We start from the raw sequence: 15805 nt of genomic DNA, 5'->3' as shown, positions 1-15805 counted from the left end.
AACTTGCGATAAACATGCATGCCACATGGATGCTGTGATGAGGTGGCATGATCTGCATGGAGGGATTAATGCAAAAGGGGTAACTTATGCGTGCATGCACAACTTCTGATGTCACATGACTTGAATTGGAATCAATAACTGAGGTCGCATGTAAGTTCACATGTGCACATAAATCTAGTAGCAAGGGCTAAATATTTAGATATAAAGATTTTAATTCCCCCCCCCCTCTCTATGCATCATTATTATTTGAGCTGCTTGGCTATGCATTATTGGATTGCACCATATTTGACCTTATTGGATTGAGGGATTGTGTTACGAAGGTCCAACAGTTATGCCTTCATAATTGAATAAAGGTCCAACAAATTATTGGTCAGATGTTCTATTCTTTTTTTTTGAAATTTTAGCATGTCCATATTTCTCTAATCTAATGTTGGATGTTTGAACCACATTTTTCAAATTCACCAAGTTCAGGGCCATCGGACCACACTTTTTGTTTTTGCGAAAATAGGACCACACATTTCAACATGTGTGGTTGATGTGCTCATAGATGCAAAGTTCAACAACTAATTTTTTGACACCTACTAATAGAAAATAACATTGTTTTTCTAAGGTATGGAAGATAGGAAGGGTCCAACTTTTCCCTTGACCTGTGGCGATGCAGGTTCCCCTACCCTCCGATGGCCACTATGTCGACAAGACGGTAGGGGATCCCTAGATTTGTGTGTCTAGTCCATGCCTCGAAGGGTTCCCCTGCCTTCCCCTGGCCGCTATGTCGGTGAAGTAGGGGTAGCGAAAGCGATGAAAAAGAATGGTTGATCAACTTTTTCCATGTCGATGACCTTCCTCGGAGGAGCATCGACGAGTCAGAGGATGTTGTCGCTTGTCGATCATTCGATTTGTCATTATTAATGTTTGTCCATGACGACGACATCCTCTGGAGGGCATGTCGTTGTGTCATGTTTTGTTCTCCATTCCATTTCCATCTTCGTCCAATGAAGTTCAGTAATACGTCTTCATCAAGGAACTTTGAGGTTTGTGTTCCTCTCATCTGTCTTACTGGAGTTGGGATTATTATCGAGCCTTTCTTGGCGCTAGCTTTTATAAGGCAACGATCTGTCCATATCATGGTTGACAACGTCTTTTGTTCTACATCGGTGACTTTTCGACTAATGCTTCTAGAAGCTCCGAAGTTTCGATAAGATTACTCCGGTCTTCCCGGTGGCGGCATTGAGCTTTGCTCAGGGCGCGTCGTAGAGTAATGTAGAGGAAAGCGGTGCTATTGTCTTTAAAGATTTGTCTGTAATGTCTTATTATTGAAAGGGGGTTCTTATATATATTTTTTAAAAGGGGGGTCGCCCCGGCCTCTGCATCAGAGTGATGCATACGGCCATCTTATTAACCAAATGAAAAGGTTTCAACAAGGTTCCAAAATCTCCGACTGAAAAGAACTAAAAAGACAGCTCACACAGAGCTAAAAAGGCTAGAAACACAAACTAGCCAAGATAAGACGCCACAACCGGCTGGCTAAAGATAGATAGGTAAACTAATTGCCTATCCTATTACATGACCGCCATCCAAACCGGTTGAAGATATCCCGAGCTACCATCTCCCAGCGGATAGATCCAGTAACCAAATGCTCCCTGGCCTCCGTCGGAGTGAGTAGCGACCATGAACGGATCGCGGTCGTGGCTCGGAAAATAACCTGCAAAAAGTGAATACGTGATGTTCTGTTTAAAACCAAATCATTTCTGCAAGTCCATATAGTCCACAACAAAGCACAAACTCCAACACGAATATGTCTCGCTAAGTCAGGCTCAATCCCAGTGAGCCATGTCCCAAATAACGTGGTGACAGAATTCGGTGGAGTAATATTAAAGGCTATGTGAACCGTCCGCCAAAGGACTCTGGCAAACGGGCAATCAAGAAAGAGATGTTTGATCGTCTCGTCCCGATCACAGAAGCTACACCTCGTAGGTCCTGTCCAATTACGCTTAATCAAGTTATCCTTGGTTAAAATAACTTGTTTATGGACAAACCACATAAACACTTTTATTTTCAAAGGAACTTTGACAGCCCAAACATGCTTGGAGGTAGGAATGGAGCTCGAATTAATAACATCAATATACATTGATTTAACCGTGAATACTCCAGACCTAGTCAGTTTCCAGCGTAATTCATCGGGTTGTTGAGAAAGCTGTACGTCCATTAGTCTCCGCACTAGAAGGAGCCATTCTTCCCAACGATTGCCCACTAACGACCGTCTGAACTGAATATTAAGGGGGATAGATTGAAATACCGTTGCAACGAACACCTCACGTCGCTGAACAATGCGATATAAAGACGGATATTGAATGGCCAAGGGTGTCTCGCCGAGCCAAGTATCCTCCCAGAAGCGTGTACTAGCGCCGTTGCCAATAACAACCTTTGTCCTATTAAACAAAGATTGTTTGATTTTCATCAGTCCTTTCCAGAAAGGCGAGTCAGTTGGCCTGACTATGACCTGGGACAAGGATTTTGTCTGTAGGTACTTGCTGCGAAGGATTTGGGCCCACATGGCATCAGTCTCAAAAGAGAGCTTCCACAGCCACTTACTAAGAAGGCATCTGTTCTTAACTTCAAGATTTTCAATACCAAGACTCCCTTGGTCTTTCGGTCTACAGATGATATCCCATTTTGCAAGTCTGTATTTTCTTTTTAGATCATCACCCTGCCAAAAGAAACGCGATCGATAAAAGTCCAGTCTTTTCCTAACACCAACTGGGACTTGAAAGAACGATAAGAGAAACATAGGCATACTCGTGAGCACCGAATTAATCGGAATTAATCGGCCTCCGTATGACATGAGCTTGCTCTTCCAGCAACTCAGTTTCTTCTCAAACCGGTCTTCGATGCACTTCCATTCTCTGTTAGTCAGCTTTCGATGGTGGATTGGAATACCTAGGTAAGAGAAAGGTAAATCCCCCAAGTCGCACCCAAACAATTGCCTATAAGCCTCATGTTCGTCTTTGGCTCTACCAAAGCAGAACAACTCGCTCTTATGAAAGTTAATCTTTAACCCGGTCAATTGTTCGAAAAGGCATAACACCAACTTCATATTTCTCGCCTTGGCCAAGTCATGCTCCATAAAGATGATTGTATCATCAGCGTACTGAAGGATGGATACACCTCCATCAACCAGATGAGGTACCAAACCACCTACTTGACCATTCTCCTTAGCCCTTCCTATCAAAATGGCTAACATATCAACCACAATGTTAAACAGGATAGGGGACATCGGATCTCCTTGTCTTAGGCCTTTATGTGTCTGGAAGTAATGCCCAATATCGTCATTCACTTTAATTCCCACACTCCCTTTTTGCGTAAATGATTCAACCTGGCGGCGCTAGGCTTCATCAAAACCTTTCATACGCAATGCCTGTTGGAGGAAATGGCCATTTGACCATATCGTACGCTTTCTCGAAATCCACCTTAAAAATTACGCCATCTAATTTTTTGGAATGGATTTCATGGAGCGTTTCATGGAGGACGACCACCCCTTCAAGGATGTTTCTGTCCGGCATGAAAGCAGTTTGGGATTGATGCACCACAGAATGCGCAATCTGTGTGAGCCTATTAGTCCCGACCTTGGTGAAGATTTTAAAACTAACATTGAGAAGGCAGATCGGCCTGAACTGCTCAATTCTCACAGCATCCGTTTTCTTAGGAAGCAGTGTGATAGTTCCAAAATTCAAGTGAAATAATTGAAGCTGTCCAGAGAACAGATCATGAAACATAGGTAGCAAATCCCCCTTAATAATATGCCAGCACTTCTTGTAGAACTCAACCGGGAATCCATCCGGTCCGGGAGCCTTATTATTTTTCAACTGTGCAATAGCATCAAACACCTCCTTCTCTGAGAACGGGGCAACCAGAATATCATTATCAGCAGCCGATAGTTGGGGCACATCCTCAGTCCTGGACTCATCGAGGGATACACAATTATCCTCCGGAGGTCCAAATAACTGCCTATAATACTCGGTTATATAGGTTTTTATAAGGGATGATATTTACGTAATATATTTGGGCTTGTGCCTTTTCCATAAAGAAAATATATAACTTTTTCCTTTACTTAAATATTCCTCACAAATCTGACATTTTGTAGGTAATCATTCAAGGGCAATACAGAAATACTACTAGACATGTTTCACGAATTCTGTCGCGTCTTAGTTTCCTCTCATCACAGGGCAACCTGAAGCCGGTGCAGTAGTAGCAGAAGCAGACGCACTCAAGAAGCCCGCGAGGAAGTTGCCACGCTCGTAGAAGTACTCTACCTTGGCCACCTTCATCTCCTCATCAACCTATCATTAGACATTGTTGGAGAGATAATCATGAGTGTTTTCTCCAGAATGGATTTTGTGAATCTGCTTGTACCACACCCATTATCAACACCTTCCATGACTATATCGAGATTCGTGCTAACTAACTAACTTACTACACTCTTTTTTGATATATACCGTAGAACGATTGTTCTACTGTTTCCTTTAAAGAAAAACTAACTAACTTACTATACAAAAGTTTTTTTCTCCCAAATAAAACAACATATAGACTCAAATTTTGCAGGTGAACAAATCTTAGAAATACAATAGGTAACATTACTTTAGGAAATTTTGTCTAGCATAAACATATAAACTGAGATTTTTTGACCAAGAAATATTATATTAAGTATTTTTGGTGGACCAAAATATCCGAAATCTTTGTCATACATTTTATTTATATATAATGTTTTGTGGCTGTGCAAAATTTGAAGTCATCTATGTTGTTTCGTTTGGAAGAGAGAAGAAGAGAAAAGTATATGGACAGATTGCAATGCATAAATTGATGGTAGATAAAGCTTAGTTTTCTTTCTTCCACGGGAAGAAAAGAGGACCCCTTGGCTAGGGTTTCTTGTGCCTCCCGCCGGTGCCGCCGTCGGTCTACCTCGTCTTCTATGGTCTTACGGCCATGGAGGCATGGTGGATCCCGGCCCTTGCCGGCGGGAGGGCTCCGTTTTTTCATACTCTTTTGAGTTTTGAGGCGGCGGCGGCTCTCTGCTGATGAAATAAGGTTCTCCCCGCCTTGTCCCCGTTCCGATAGTGTTTCTAGCATCATTGGAGGGCGTATGAAGGTTTGTCTCCAGTGGATCTTACGGGATTCGGTCGGCGTTTGTCTTCGGTGGATCCATGTGGATCTTGTCTTCGTTCGTCTGTGTTCGTGTGTCTACATATTGGATCCTTCTGATCTACGCTTCTCTTCAACGGCAACGGATGTTGTTCTGGTGCGCTGGTCCTATGGGGCCTTAGCACGACGACTTCCCGACTGTCTACTACAACAAGGTTTGCCCGGCTTCGATGAGGTAGGGGCGAAGACGGCGGCGCGCCTTCGGCTCGCTCCAGTGCAAGTAGTCGTCGCTAGGTGGTCTACGTACCTAAATGTACTTTTTACTACTGGTATTCTTTGTACTACCTTCAGTTGATGAATAGATCGAAAGTTATTCCCACAAAAAAAATTGATGGTAGATAAGAGAGTGTTACACCCAGGTTGAGCTACAAGCCTGGAAGTGTTTTTGTGGTACTGAACTTGGAACAACAAACATACAAACTATGTGTGGCCACAAATCTTTCTTACAAGTACGAAGATTCCCAGGAATAGAGGCCTAGTAGAGCTTTAGTTTTTTTTAATTCAAAGTGAACCCATTAGTAAGGGTTTGGTGGTCCCATACTGAAACCGACATTCTATTAAAACACTTACAAATGAAAACATTGGGATTTTTTTGTAATCTTTTTGAAAAATCATAAATTTTTAAAAATATTCTTGAATTTAAACAATGTTCATAAATTTAATAAATTCTTCGCAAATATGGAAAAAATATTCATGAGTTTGAAAAATTGTTCACAAGTTTTATAATTGTTCATGCATTTTTCAAAATTGTCACAAATTTTAAATAGTCTTCACAGATTTAAAAAATTGTAAATTTAAAATTTTCCATGAATATGAAAAAAAAACATTGATGTTAACAAATATTCACAATTTTGGAGAAAACATTTATGTTTTTTTAATATTTGAAAAACTAAATTATGTTCTCGAATTTCAGAAAATGTTTATAAATTTGAAAATATTCACGAATTAAAAAATAGAAACAAATAGGAAAACGAATAAGGTAATATTTAGGAAGAGAGTAGATAAGAGAGTGTTTACACCCAGGTTGAGCTATAAGCCTAGAAGTGTTTCTGTTGTACTGAACTTGGAACAACAAACATACAAACTATGTATGGCCACAAATCCTTCTTACAAGTACTAAGATTCCTAGGAATAGAGACCTAGTAGAGCTTCAGTTTTTTTAATTCACAGTGAACCCCATTAGTAAGGGGTTGGTCGTCCCGTACCGAAACCGACATTCTATTAAAACACTTAAAAATGAAAACATTGGATTTTTTGTAAATTTTAAAAATTATTCTTGAATTTAGAAAATGTTCATAAATTTAATAAATTCTTCACAAATAGGGAAAATATCCATGAGTTAGAAAAATTGTTCATGCATTTTTCAATATGGTCACAAATTTCAAATAGTGTTCACAGATTAAGAAATTTGTAAATTTAAAGCTGTTCATGAATATGAAAAAAAAAATCATTGATGTTAAAAAATGTTCACAATTTTGGAGAAAACATTCATGTTTTTTTAATATTCGAAAAATTAAATTATGTTCTCTAATTTCAGAAAATGTTTATAAATTTAAAAAATATTCATGAATTAGAAAATAGAAACAAATATGAAAACGAATAAGGTAATAAAACCTGAAAAAACCTTCACGGAATGCATGGGATGTAAATTGCCATAATAACTCTTGGATTGAACATAGAATTAATTCCAAAACCGAAGAACGGCGCAGCAGAAGGTGCGTTGCCCTCCGGTTAGTTTCGTAGTACTTACATGAAAGATGCAGACGCCAAAGAATTCGACGCGCTGGCCGTGTGGGGGGTGCCCCTTGAACGGCCCCTCCATGTAACCCCAGTGCCGGAACTTGAAGGCGATCCTGGGCGGGCCGCTGTACACGTCGAGCACCTCGATGGCGAAGCCCCGGGGAAACGCCGTGAGGAAGGTGGACGTGGCTGACTCGACCGACTCCTTGTCCGGGTCGTAGATGCGGTGCTCCGGCGGCAGGGTGGTCGCCAGGAACGCGTTGTAGCCGCCGATGGCCATCAGCTCCTTCCGCGTCAGAGGCTTCAGCCCTGCAAGTTGTGGTTTTGGTTTCGTTGTTTGCCTCTGTGTCCTGCTAAAATCGGCCGTGCCGCGCGGTCTCACTCACCGTTGGTGCTCGCGGAGTAGTTGTCGGAGCGGACGACGCTCTTCTGGTCCTCGGGGCGCGCCTTGTGGACCATCTCCATCTCCCAGCTCTTGAGCAAGCGCTGCACCTTCTCCTCCAGAGATCCCTCGGGCCATTCCTGTTGCACTACTAGTTACATAAATATAGCTTATATCATGGAACCATGGGATCGCGGAGAAAGGAAAACATATGGCATGCGGAAAGGATAGGTTCAGCACGTTGGTCCTCTCTTCCTCGAAGAGCTTGTTAACCAGGTCGTAGTTGGGAGGGGCTCCATTCCTCCACACCGTCTTCTTCTCGCCGTCGCCGTGCAGGAACGACCGGTACTTGTCTCCAACTCCTGCAGCAGAGGCCATGGCTAGTAGCCTTCGGCTCGGGTCAGATCAACCAAGTGCTCGTATTTGGATAAGTGAAGGCTGCGAGTCGAATAAACGGTTGATTTCCTATTTGTAGAGACTGTAGAGAAAAACCACATCACCGCACACGTCACTCTCACTAGTGTCCAGTGCCGCAGTGCGTCCACTCATTGTTCCTGTGCTCTTCCGTTTGGCTTTTGATGAAAGGATCGTGCAAGAGCATCTAAAGCCCTACTTACAAATCCGGCCCCTCTAACGCCCGCAAACACTTATCGGACGCGTCCGCGGGCACTGACTGAGGACCTCTTAAATGATGTAATTCATATTCGGACACCTTAATTATCATATCTCAAATCCATACAAACTCATGCAACTACGTCGACGCACACGCATCGTCGGACTACTCCATCACACTGCATTAAACATGCCATCGGACTACCAAAATTTGGCATATTTGGCTATGGTGGAGTTCATCCACGGCTGTCCTTGCCCTTCTCGGCGCCCCTGCCGTCCTTCTCGTGGAAGTACCGGTCGAAGACACAGTATGGATCGAGCCGGATCTGCTTGTCGCCGGAGCTGTCCTCCTTCTCCTCTTTCGGTGGCAGTTCAGCCATGGCATGGACCATCCAATTCTGCTCTCGGGCGAGGGCGCGTGTGTTCCTCCGCTGTCGTTTCTTCACAATGCGGGCGCGGTTTGCTTCCTCCTCTGCGGCCGCCCGCGCCACCGCATCAGTCGCCTCCACCGCCGCCATTTCCGTCGCGATACGGGCCTCGGCGGCCTTTATCCTCTCCTTCCCACGGCGGACCGCCCGTTCGTGGTGGGGCTCATACTCTGCCCGACCGGTGATGGGGAAGAAGAGGTGTTCTGGCTGGGACCGCAGGATCCAGCACCAGTGGACCCGAGCGCTCGGTGAGCCGACGCTATGGCGTCGCGGCGGACGGATTCGTTCGACGGCCAGGCACTGTCCTCCCGGGAGCGGCGGAGTGCAATGTGGACTGCCATTGCCTCCTCCAACCCACACGAGATGACACCCCAATCGACGGATCCGGACTGGTCGGAGTCCGATCCGTTGTCTGCCATGGCGGAGAAGGCCAGAAACCGCCGAAGATGAGCTTGGGTGGCGAAGGGGAGTGGAGGGGAGTGGAGTGAAGTGGCCAGGGTTTGCTTTGGCGAGCGGATGGAGACGAATATAAATGGGGCCGGGTGAGCCAACATGGGCAGGGTCCGGCGTGGCGCGTGTGCCCGGGCGTCCCATATCCGCCCCATATTTGGGCTAGATATGAGGGGTGCCGGTCCGCCCGGACGTTTGAGGCATCCGTCTGCGTAGAAAAAATGTGACCGGTCAGTGACCGGACAGCCCACCCTGGGCGTATGAGGCGGGTTTGAAATGTTAGGATGTAGATGCTCTAAGTGAAGCTTTAAAAAACAAATAAGCAATCATGCAAATAGCTGCCTTGGAGCAAGTACAATAAAGCTGAGTCAACTGGCTATAAGAAATAAAGTAGTATATTCTTGCTTAGTTGGAGGAAAGAAAAGAAGAGAGAGAAGGTAAGCGGGCTTTTGGTGAAGAGCCAGCTCTAGCACGTGCTCTGAGGCACTTTGTGAGAGCGAAAGGTGGACCATATAATAAAAAAGTGGTACACTCTTCTAATCAACTATTGTACATATTTACTATAAGATGGGCTATAGATGACATGGCAATGGCTTATAGCCAGCAGTTGGCTATACTATTAACCATTCTCTTAGGGGTGACCTGCATGGATTTTGTTTCTGTCGCTACTCGCTAATCACTTTCTGCCACAGGTTATACGACAGGCAGGCGAAAATCCATCTCTACACCCGAGCTCATCTGCACCAGCGCTGACGAAACAAATCAAAACAAATAATTAGAAAAATCAACATATTCCAAACAAAAAATTGTGCGGTAGACAATTTGATGTATGAGGCCTGCTTCAATTTTCAAATCATTTAGACATCTGAGCAGCTCTCGGCAAAAAAACAAATTAGAAGTCTGTAAAAAGGTTTACTGTTCATGTACTGTTTTGGCCCGATTTGTATTTTTGGCTGAGAGCTGCTCAGATGTTCAAATGATTTAAAATTTGAAACGGGCCTCACGCATCAAATTTTCTACCACACAGATTTTGTTTTTGATTTTTTTTATTTTTTTAAATGTTACGAATTTTTTTCTAACTGAATGCAGATGAGTCTGAGCACCGAAACACTGCATTCGTCAGGCAGGTCTCTTCTCTTTTACGTTTTAGCCTATTGTAGCTGGGGCCCATGTCAGTTTCTAGCTTCTAGTCACGGTCGACGGTGCTAAAGTGAGCGTATATGAACTGGGCCGTCTCTTTCCAACTTCATCTCCACTAATGGAGAATAAAACAGTTTTGTCAAGTCTCAGTAAACTGAGAGTTGATTATGTCTCGATAGATGCTACATTCGTTCGATCTTTTATGAAGATTCGTGCAAAGTTTTCCCTTTAGCTTTTTATTTATTTTTCTTTGTATATACTATATGTCACTTGACTAAGACTTGGTTAAATCAAAGTTGGCTGAGACCTAGCAACACCCAGATAAAAAAATAGTTTTTCCCCTTAAATGTAGCCAATGGGATAAAAAATGGTTATTTGACCCCTCAATTCTGCAAAATCGGATAAATCTTCCCACGAGGATTAGACAGACATGATTTGAGGTTGTTTTACCTTTGACCGTGCTGATTGGTCATGGTAAGTGGCAGTGCGCACCCATTTGGAGAAAAAAACCTTCAATTCGCCGGTGTCCGCTGTTGCTCTCGCCGGCAGGCCACCTCCCTGCGCCGCCGCGCCCTCGCCCAAGCTCCACCCTTGCTTCTAACTGGAACAATTAACAAAATGCTACCATATTAGGGGTTTCGGTCCCACTGAACTACCATTTTTTTACCGCCAACAAAAATGTAGCAGTTCAAGCTAATTATGTGACAATAAACTATCATTTTCGGGTAGTGCCGGTTTAGATGATTTAAACGCGTTTATGACAAGCGGGCTCCACCGGTCAGGGCTGACGTGGTGGCCCCACCTGTCAGGGCGGATCCATGAGTCCCGGCACCGCCGATCCACCCGATGGCGCCACCATTTATGTGGGTGGCGCGCCTTGGAGTACTATGAGTCTATGACTGCCTCTTGTAACTTGGAAAAGCAGGTCGCCTTTCCCCAGTCGCTGGACGGCGCCAACGGCCGCCTCCGGATAGCTCGTTCCCGCCACCGCGCTGCCGCCTCCGCATCACAGGATCCTTCTTCCCTCGATTTTTTTCTCAGATCGAGCAAAACAGAGAAACCTGGGGTAGGGAGAGAAGGCGCCGCGGGGCTGCGCACTGGGAAGGCGCTCGACGGGATGAGATCCTGCGTTGTGGAGGGAGGAGAGCGGGAGGGGCACGCGTTCGTCGCCGCCGTGGGCATGCTGGCCGCTGCTAGAGGGGATGACGGCGGGCGTCAATTCGTGGCGTGGGGAGAGAGCAGAGAGGGAGAAGCAGGGTCGACGCAGGAGAGAGAGAGAGGGAGGGAGGGAGGGAGGCTTCGGCTGAGATGAGTGAGATTACTATTTCTTTCTGTTGGAGATAGATTGAGAGAGGGAGACTTCAGGTGAGAGAGAAGGGTGCTGATTAGTGTAGTCTGTGATTGAGAGGATGCTTGCTTGCTGCTGCTGCTATTTGTGCTTGCCGCCCAAGAGAATCGAGATGCTGCTCTGCTTAATGCTGTCATTCGCTGATTCCTGCACATTTAGGTACAGAACAGGCTTGCTAGAATTTTGTTGTTTGTTATTGCAAATTGTTGGGATGGAAAATCAGCGTTATTTTAATCTTTTGCAAAACTATCTCGGACTAAAGATTTGCACTGGACTGAAGAACAATGCAGAAATCTCGAAGGTCCTGAAGAACCCACCCCTCCTGTGATGTTGGAGACATAGCTGTTCGGTTTCAAATGGTAGTTATTTGTCAAAATTTAGAACAAGGGAGATGTTTTAGGGGAACTGCTGGAGCTTGATAACTTTTAGGGGGGGGGGGGGGGGGGGGTTCTTTTTAGGAGAGTCCCCTGTTTTGAGATATATAGGGGGGGGGGGGAATTAAGGGAACTGCTGGACTTGCGCTAACCTAGTTTATTTTCTGCTCTCCGTTTTGGCCTTGTTTTATTTTCGCCTTTGCTTCTCGTTTATAGGCCTAGTTAGCCGCCTAGTTATTTGTTTTTGCCATCTGCCTGCAGTTTTGTTTGTTTTGTTTGTCATTGTAGGTTTGGCGTCTTCTTATAATAATTTGTTTTGTTGTAGTTCTAAGTCCTGATATACGTAGTTATCATGTTTGTCCCAGATGCGGGCTTCCCACTTCATGAATCAATCAAGGTGCACTACCATAAAAAAGAACTCTGCTCGAAAAAAAAATATTGGATTATGGGCTAACTTGCAAAATGTTGCTCTCAGGATGATGGCATACTATTGACAGCAATCTGTGCTAGTGGTTGGTACTTGTGGACTTTTAGTCACATGTACCTCCTTTTCTACTTCGATGTTAGTGTATGTATTTTGTACAGTCGGAATTTTACTTCGTAGAAAATAGCAAGTAGAAGCAATGTAATTCAAATAAATGCTGGTAGTGGGTAATGATGGGATAAAATAGGCCAAAATCTTTGATTGATCCTGCTGATGCTATCAGTCCTCTGAATATGAATATCCACCTTCTATTTATACCCCTCTTATTCTGAGGCATGCAAGAGGCAGGCAGACAAGCAGTAGTGATCAGAAGGGGGAAGAAGAAGCGCCATGGCACTTGGAGTCTTTGTGAATTGGAGGGGAAACACCATCAACAAAGAGGTGCATGGCGGAGTCAGAGCAGCATGGTTTTTGTATGGTAATTAAGTCACTACCGTCCGAGTCGTTATTTACACACACATTTACATATGTGCGGCCATGCAATATCTCACTATAAGCTTGTGAGGTCACAACATTGAATCATTTTTGTATGTTGTTTTCCCTTGCAGTTCTGACTGTGGTAACAAACGTGGTTATTGTCCCAAACTTGTTGAATATGGTTACTTATCTCCATGGAACAATGCATATGGGGGTTTCGGGCTCGGTGACTACAGCTGCTAATTTTTTTGGCGCCACATCCGGGTTTGCAATGATTGGAGCTTTCCTCTCTGACTCCTACATCACTCGGGCCCGAACCATGCTCCTCATTGGTCCATTTATGTTTCTGGTAATATGCATCTTCCTTCATCTGTCCAATTATCTACATGATTTCTATTTTTCTAATGATCCAAAGGAGTTAATTTTTTAAAACTAGAACCAGCCAATAATAGAGACGGCAACAAAACATGCATGTCTTTATGAATTATTTTAAAACATATGCGCCTTTATGAGTAAAAAGGTGAATATGAAATCCTAGTATCTTAAAATTATAGTCTGATAAGTGCTAAAAATGACTAACATAGTATCATAGATTTGATTTGTTTTATTATTGTAATTTTCTTCATTTAGATGTGGCCTCACCAAATTTGAAGGAAGTGTTGTCTGCAATTCTGATGTACATTTCCAAAGCTGAAATTTAGTTGGGAACTTGCTATACAATTACTTTTTGAAAAAAGGAAACAGAGACCCGATTTCGTTAACAAAATCAGTGACAACAATTATTTGAAAAGAAGAAGGTGAAATGTCATCCAACCATTTAGCCTGGCATCTAACAGACACAAACCATAAGCAACAATCAATTTTGGGTGTAAAAATTTGAAAGAGGCGTGGTGAGAATGGACTACTAATATACCTTAATAAAACAGCGATGCGCCTTTAGCATACCGGTGATATGCTGAAACATAAAACTGCCTCATATCTTGTCATGTTTTCATATAACTCAATTCGTGCAAAAGATACGGTACATACTTCGGCATATCCTTGACCATGAAACCCACTTATTAATGCCGATAATGAGGAATTCCTTCATGCCAACATTTATCCGTATTCAAGTAGGGAACTAAGATATGTGATGTCATTGTAGCATGATCGATTGAACATGCATTAATTTGTGCAGGGATACGGATTGCTCGCACTGCAAGCCTACCTACCCTCCCTCCATCCACCCGCTTGCAATACTGAAGCAGAGCTAAACAATTGCAAACAAGTCCATGGCAAGAACGCTGCCTTATTGTACGTAGGCTTGTATCTGAGTGCAGTTGGTGATGGTTGTATACGGTCTTGCTTGCCGTCCCTTGGAGCAGACCAATTTGACCATGAAGATCCCAAAGAATCCCACCAGCAGTCCAGCTTCTTTAACTGGTATACCTTCGGAATCTCTTTTGGAGGCTTCGTAGGGTTGATTCTCATAGTGTGGCTCCAAAACTACAAAGGGTGGGATGTCGCACTCGGGTTGTGTGCTGTCATAGTTCTGCTCGGATTGCTCGTAGTTGCTGCTGGTCTCCCTTTCTACCGCAACCAAGTACCACAAGGAAGTCCTCTGACTCGAATACTGCAGGTGGTACATGCTACTTCCTGGCTCAAGACATAATATGTTACTTGTGTTGACCTCAATGTTGCTTCTCCCAGGTTCTTGTGGTTGCATTCCGCAACAGGAAGACTGAAGTTGGTGAGGGGCTAGAAGAAACACATGAAAGCAGTATTGAGGTGGGGACAGGTTACATTGGCTCACTCTCTCAAACAAATAGTCTGAAGTAAGGCTCAGTTAATCGAACCATTTTCCCTTGCTTGTACAGTACTTATAAAGTTGCCATATAGAGTGCACCGTAGGGTTTTGAGAATCCATTTTCCCTAACTCTGTGATGCATCATGATTCATGCCAGATTTCTCGATAAAGCTTGCATCAACCGTGGCAAAAAGGGAGACTGGTCAGTCTGCAGTGTGACCAAGGTGGAGGAGACCAAGATTGTGCTCCGCTTTCTTCCCATCTTCATCAGCTCCGTGATTGGATACATATCCAACATCATCCTCTTCACATTCACCGTGCAGCAAGGCGGCTTGACTAACACAAGGCTCGGCAAGATCCACGTTTCCCCGGCAACACTCTTCGTCATCCCCATCACATTCCAGATGTTGATGCTTGCAATCTATGATCAGTTCATCGTGCCATTCTTGCGAAGGCGCACGGGCTACAGCGGCGGCATCACCCACTTGCAGCGCATCGGCATAGGCTTTGCCTCCATGATACTTGCCTGCGTCATCGCGGCGGTCATCGAGAAAAAGAGAAAGGAATCTGCGGTGCAGATGTCCCTTTTCTGGCTAGCACCTCAGTTCTTCCTGCTCGGCGTCTCAGACGTGACATCGTTCACTGGCCTCCTTGAGTTCTTCAACAGTGAAGCGCCACGGGGTATGAAGTCGATCGGCACGGCGTTGTTCTGGTGTGATCTCGGGCTCGCGTCGTTGATGGCTACGTTCCTGGTGGATGCTGTGAACGGGGCGACAAGGCATGGTCACCGGGCAGGCTGGCTCGAGGGCGCAAGCTTGAACACGAGTCATCTTGACTGGTTCTACTGGGTTGTGGCTGTTGTCGGATTGCTCGGCTTCTTCAACTACCTGTACTGGGCCAACAAGTATGTGTACCAGAACAATCAACGTGTTGCTAACGTAGCGCCAACGGTTGATCAGGATTCGCCTTGACATTCACATATGCATGGTATATTAGTCCCTACTTTTAAATAGGGCGCTAAGCCTCTTAGCGGCGGATCTTTTCTAAATGCTATAGCGGAGCTATAGCGCGCTATTTAAAATGTTTGTTCATGTGATTGAATCAGAGTTTCTTAGCGCAGGACCTCTTGTAAACGCTATAGCGCTATTTAAAACTATGATGTTAGTACTTCAGAAAATAGAAGGATGTGTGATTCACTATGTCTTGGATTAGTCAAGTCTGCAAAGGAGTAATGTACAAGCCTGTACTAGTATTCTGCTGTCATACATGTGCCTGATTGTTTTCAGTTGATTTGTTGTACTCATCCTTGCTACTCTATGAAAAAGTGTTTCCCCCGCTTTATATTATAAAGCACAACCGCCAAGCATACACCAACAAGAGAGCAGGGGCGGAGCCAGAAATTTTGTGAAGCCTGGGCAAGTTTAAGCCTGAGTGTATAATCTGGAAAT

The 15805-nt window shown here is 44.3% G+C and overlaps 2 protein-coding genes across 3 annotated transcripts; one reads left to right on the top strand and one right to left on the bottom strand.

Moving 5' to 3' along the window:
* Positions 1-4034: 4034 nt before the first annotated feature.
* Positions 4035-7766, bottom strand: LOC123124346 (pathogen-related protein). The gene is made up of 4 exons (XM_044544975.1): positions 7559-7766; positions 7323-7458; positions 6947-7245; positions 4035-4337 (listed from the first exon to the last, which is right to left on the bottom strand). Exons 1-4 carry the CDS (start codon positions 7694-7696, stop codon positions 4203-4205), a joined length of 708 nt encoding a protein of 235 aa, XP_044400910.1. The 5' UTR covers positions 7697-7766; the 3' UTR covers positions 4035-4202.
* Positions 7767-11772: 4006 nt separating this feature from the next.
* On the top strand, positions 11773-15604 carry LOC123119473 (protein NRT1/ PTR FAMILY 4.6). 2 transcript variants are annotated; one of them, XM_044539279.1, is made up of 6 exons: positions 11773-12067; positions 12146-12572; positions 12703-12920; positions 13749-14189; positions 14261-14385; positions 14515-15604. In XM_044539279.1, exons 2-6 carry the CDS (start codon positions 12485-12487, stop codon positions 15326-15328), a joined length of 1686 nt encoding a protein of 561 aa, XP_044395214.1. In that variant the 5' UTR covers positions 11773-12067; positions 12146-12484; the 3' UTR covers positions 15329-15604. The 2 variants fall into 2 exon arrangements, with proteins under 2 accessions (XP_044395214.1, XP_044395213.1); XM_044539278.1 differs by having other exon boundaries at positions 11780-12572.
* Positions 15605-15805: the final 201 nt, after the last annotated feature.

This window comes from Triticum aestivum, chromosome 5D, assembly GCF_018294505.1.
Source record: "Triticum aestivum cultivar Chinese Spring chromosome 5D, IWGSC CS RefSeq v2.1, whole genome shotgun sequence".
Classification (NCBI taxonomy): domain Eukaryota; kingdom Viridiplantae; phylum Streptophyta; class Magnoliopsida; order Poales; family Poaceae; genus Triticum; species Triticum aestivum.
Note: the sequence above shows the minus strand (reverse complement) of the source record. Positions and strands in the feature narration are given on the sequence as shown.

What these genes read in the sequence shown, in the direction of transcription:
- LOC123124346 (XM_044544975.1), bottom strand. Translation starts at nt 7,696, where the DNA reads ATGGCCTCTGCTGCAGGAGTTGGAGACAAGTACCGGTCGTTCCTGCAC. An exon ending in CTACTCCGCGAGCACCAACG is followed by an intron (nt 7,246 to 7,322) that starts GTGAGTGAGACC and finishes CACAACTTGCAG; the next exon opens with GGCTGAAGCCTCTGACGCGG. An exon ending in TTGGCGTCTGCATCTTTCAT is followed by an intron (nt 4,338 to 6,946) that starts GTAAGTACTACG and finishes GTCTAATGATAG; the next exon opens with GTTGATGAGGAGATGAAGGT.
- LOC123119473 (XM_044539279.1), top strand. Translation starts at nt 12,485, where the DNA reads ATGGCACTTGGAGTCTTTGTGAATTGGAGGGGAAACACCATCAACAAA. An exon ending in AGCAGCATGGTTTTTGTATG is followed by an intron (nt 12,573 to 12,702) that starts GTAATTAAGTCA and finishes TTTCCCTTGCAG; the next exon opens with TTCTGACTGTGGTAACAAAC. An exon ending in TCTCAAACAAATAGTCTGAA is followed by an intron (nt 14,386 to 14,514) that starts GTAAGGCTCAGT and finishes GATTCATGCCAG; the next exon opens with ATTTCTCGATAAAGCTTGCA.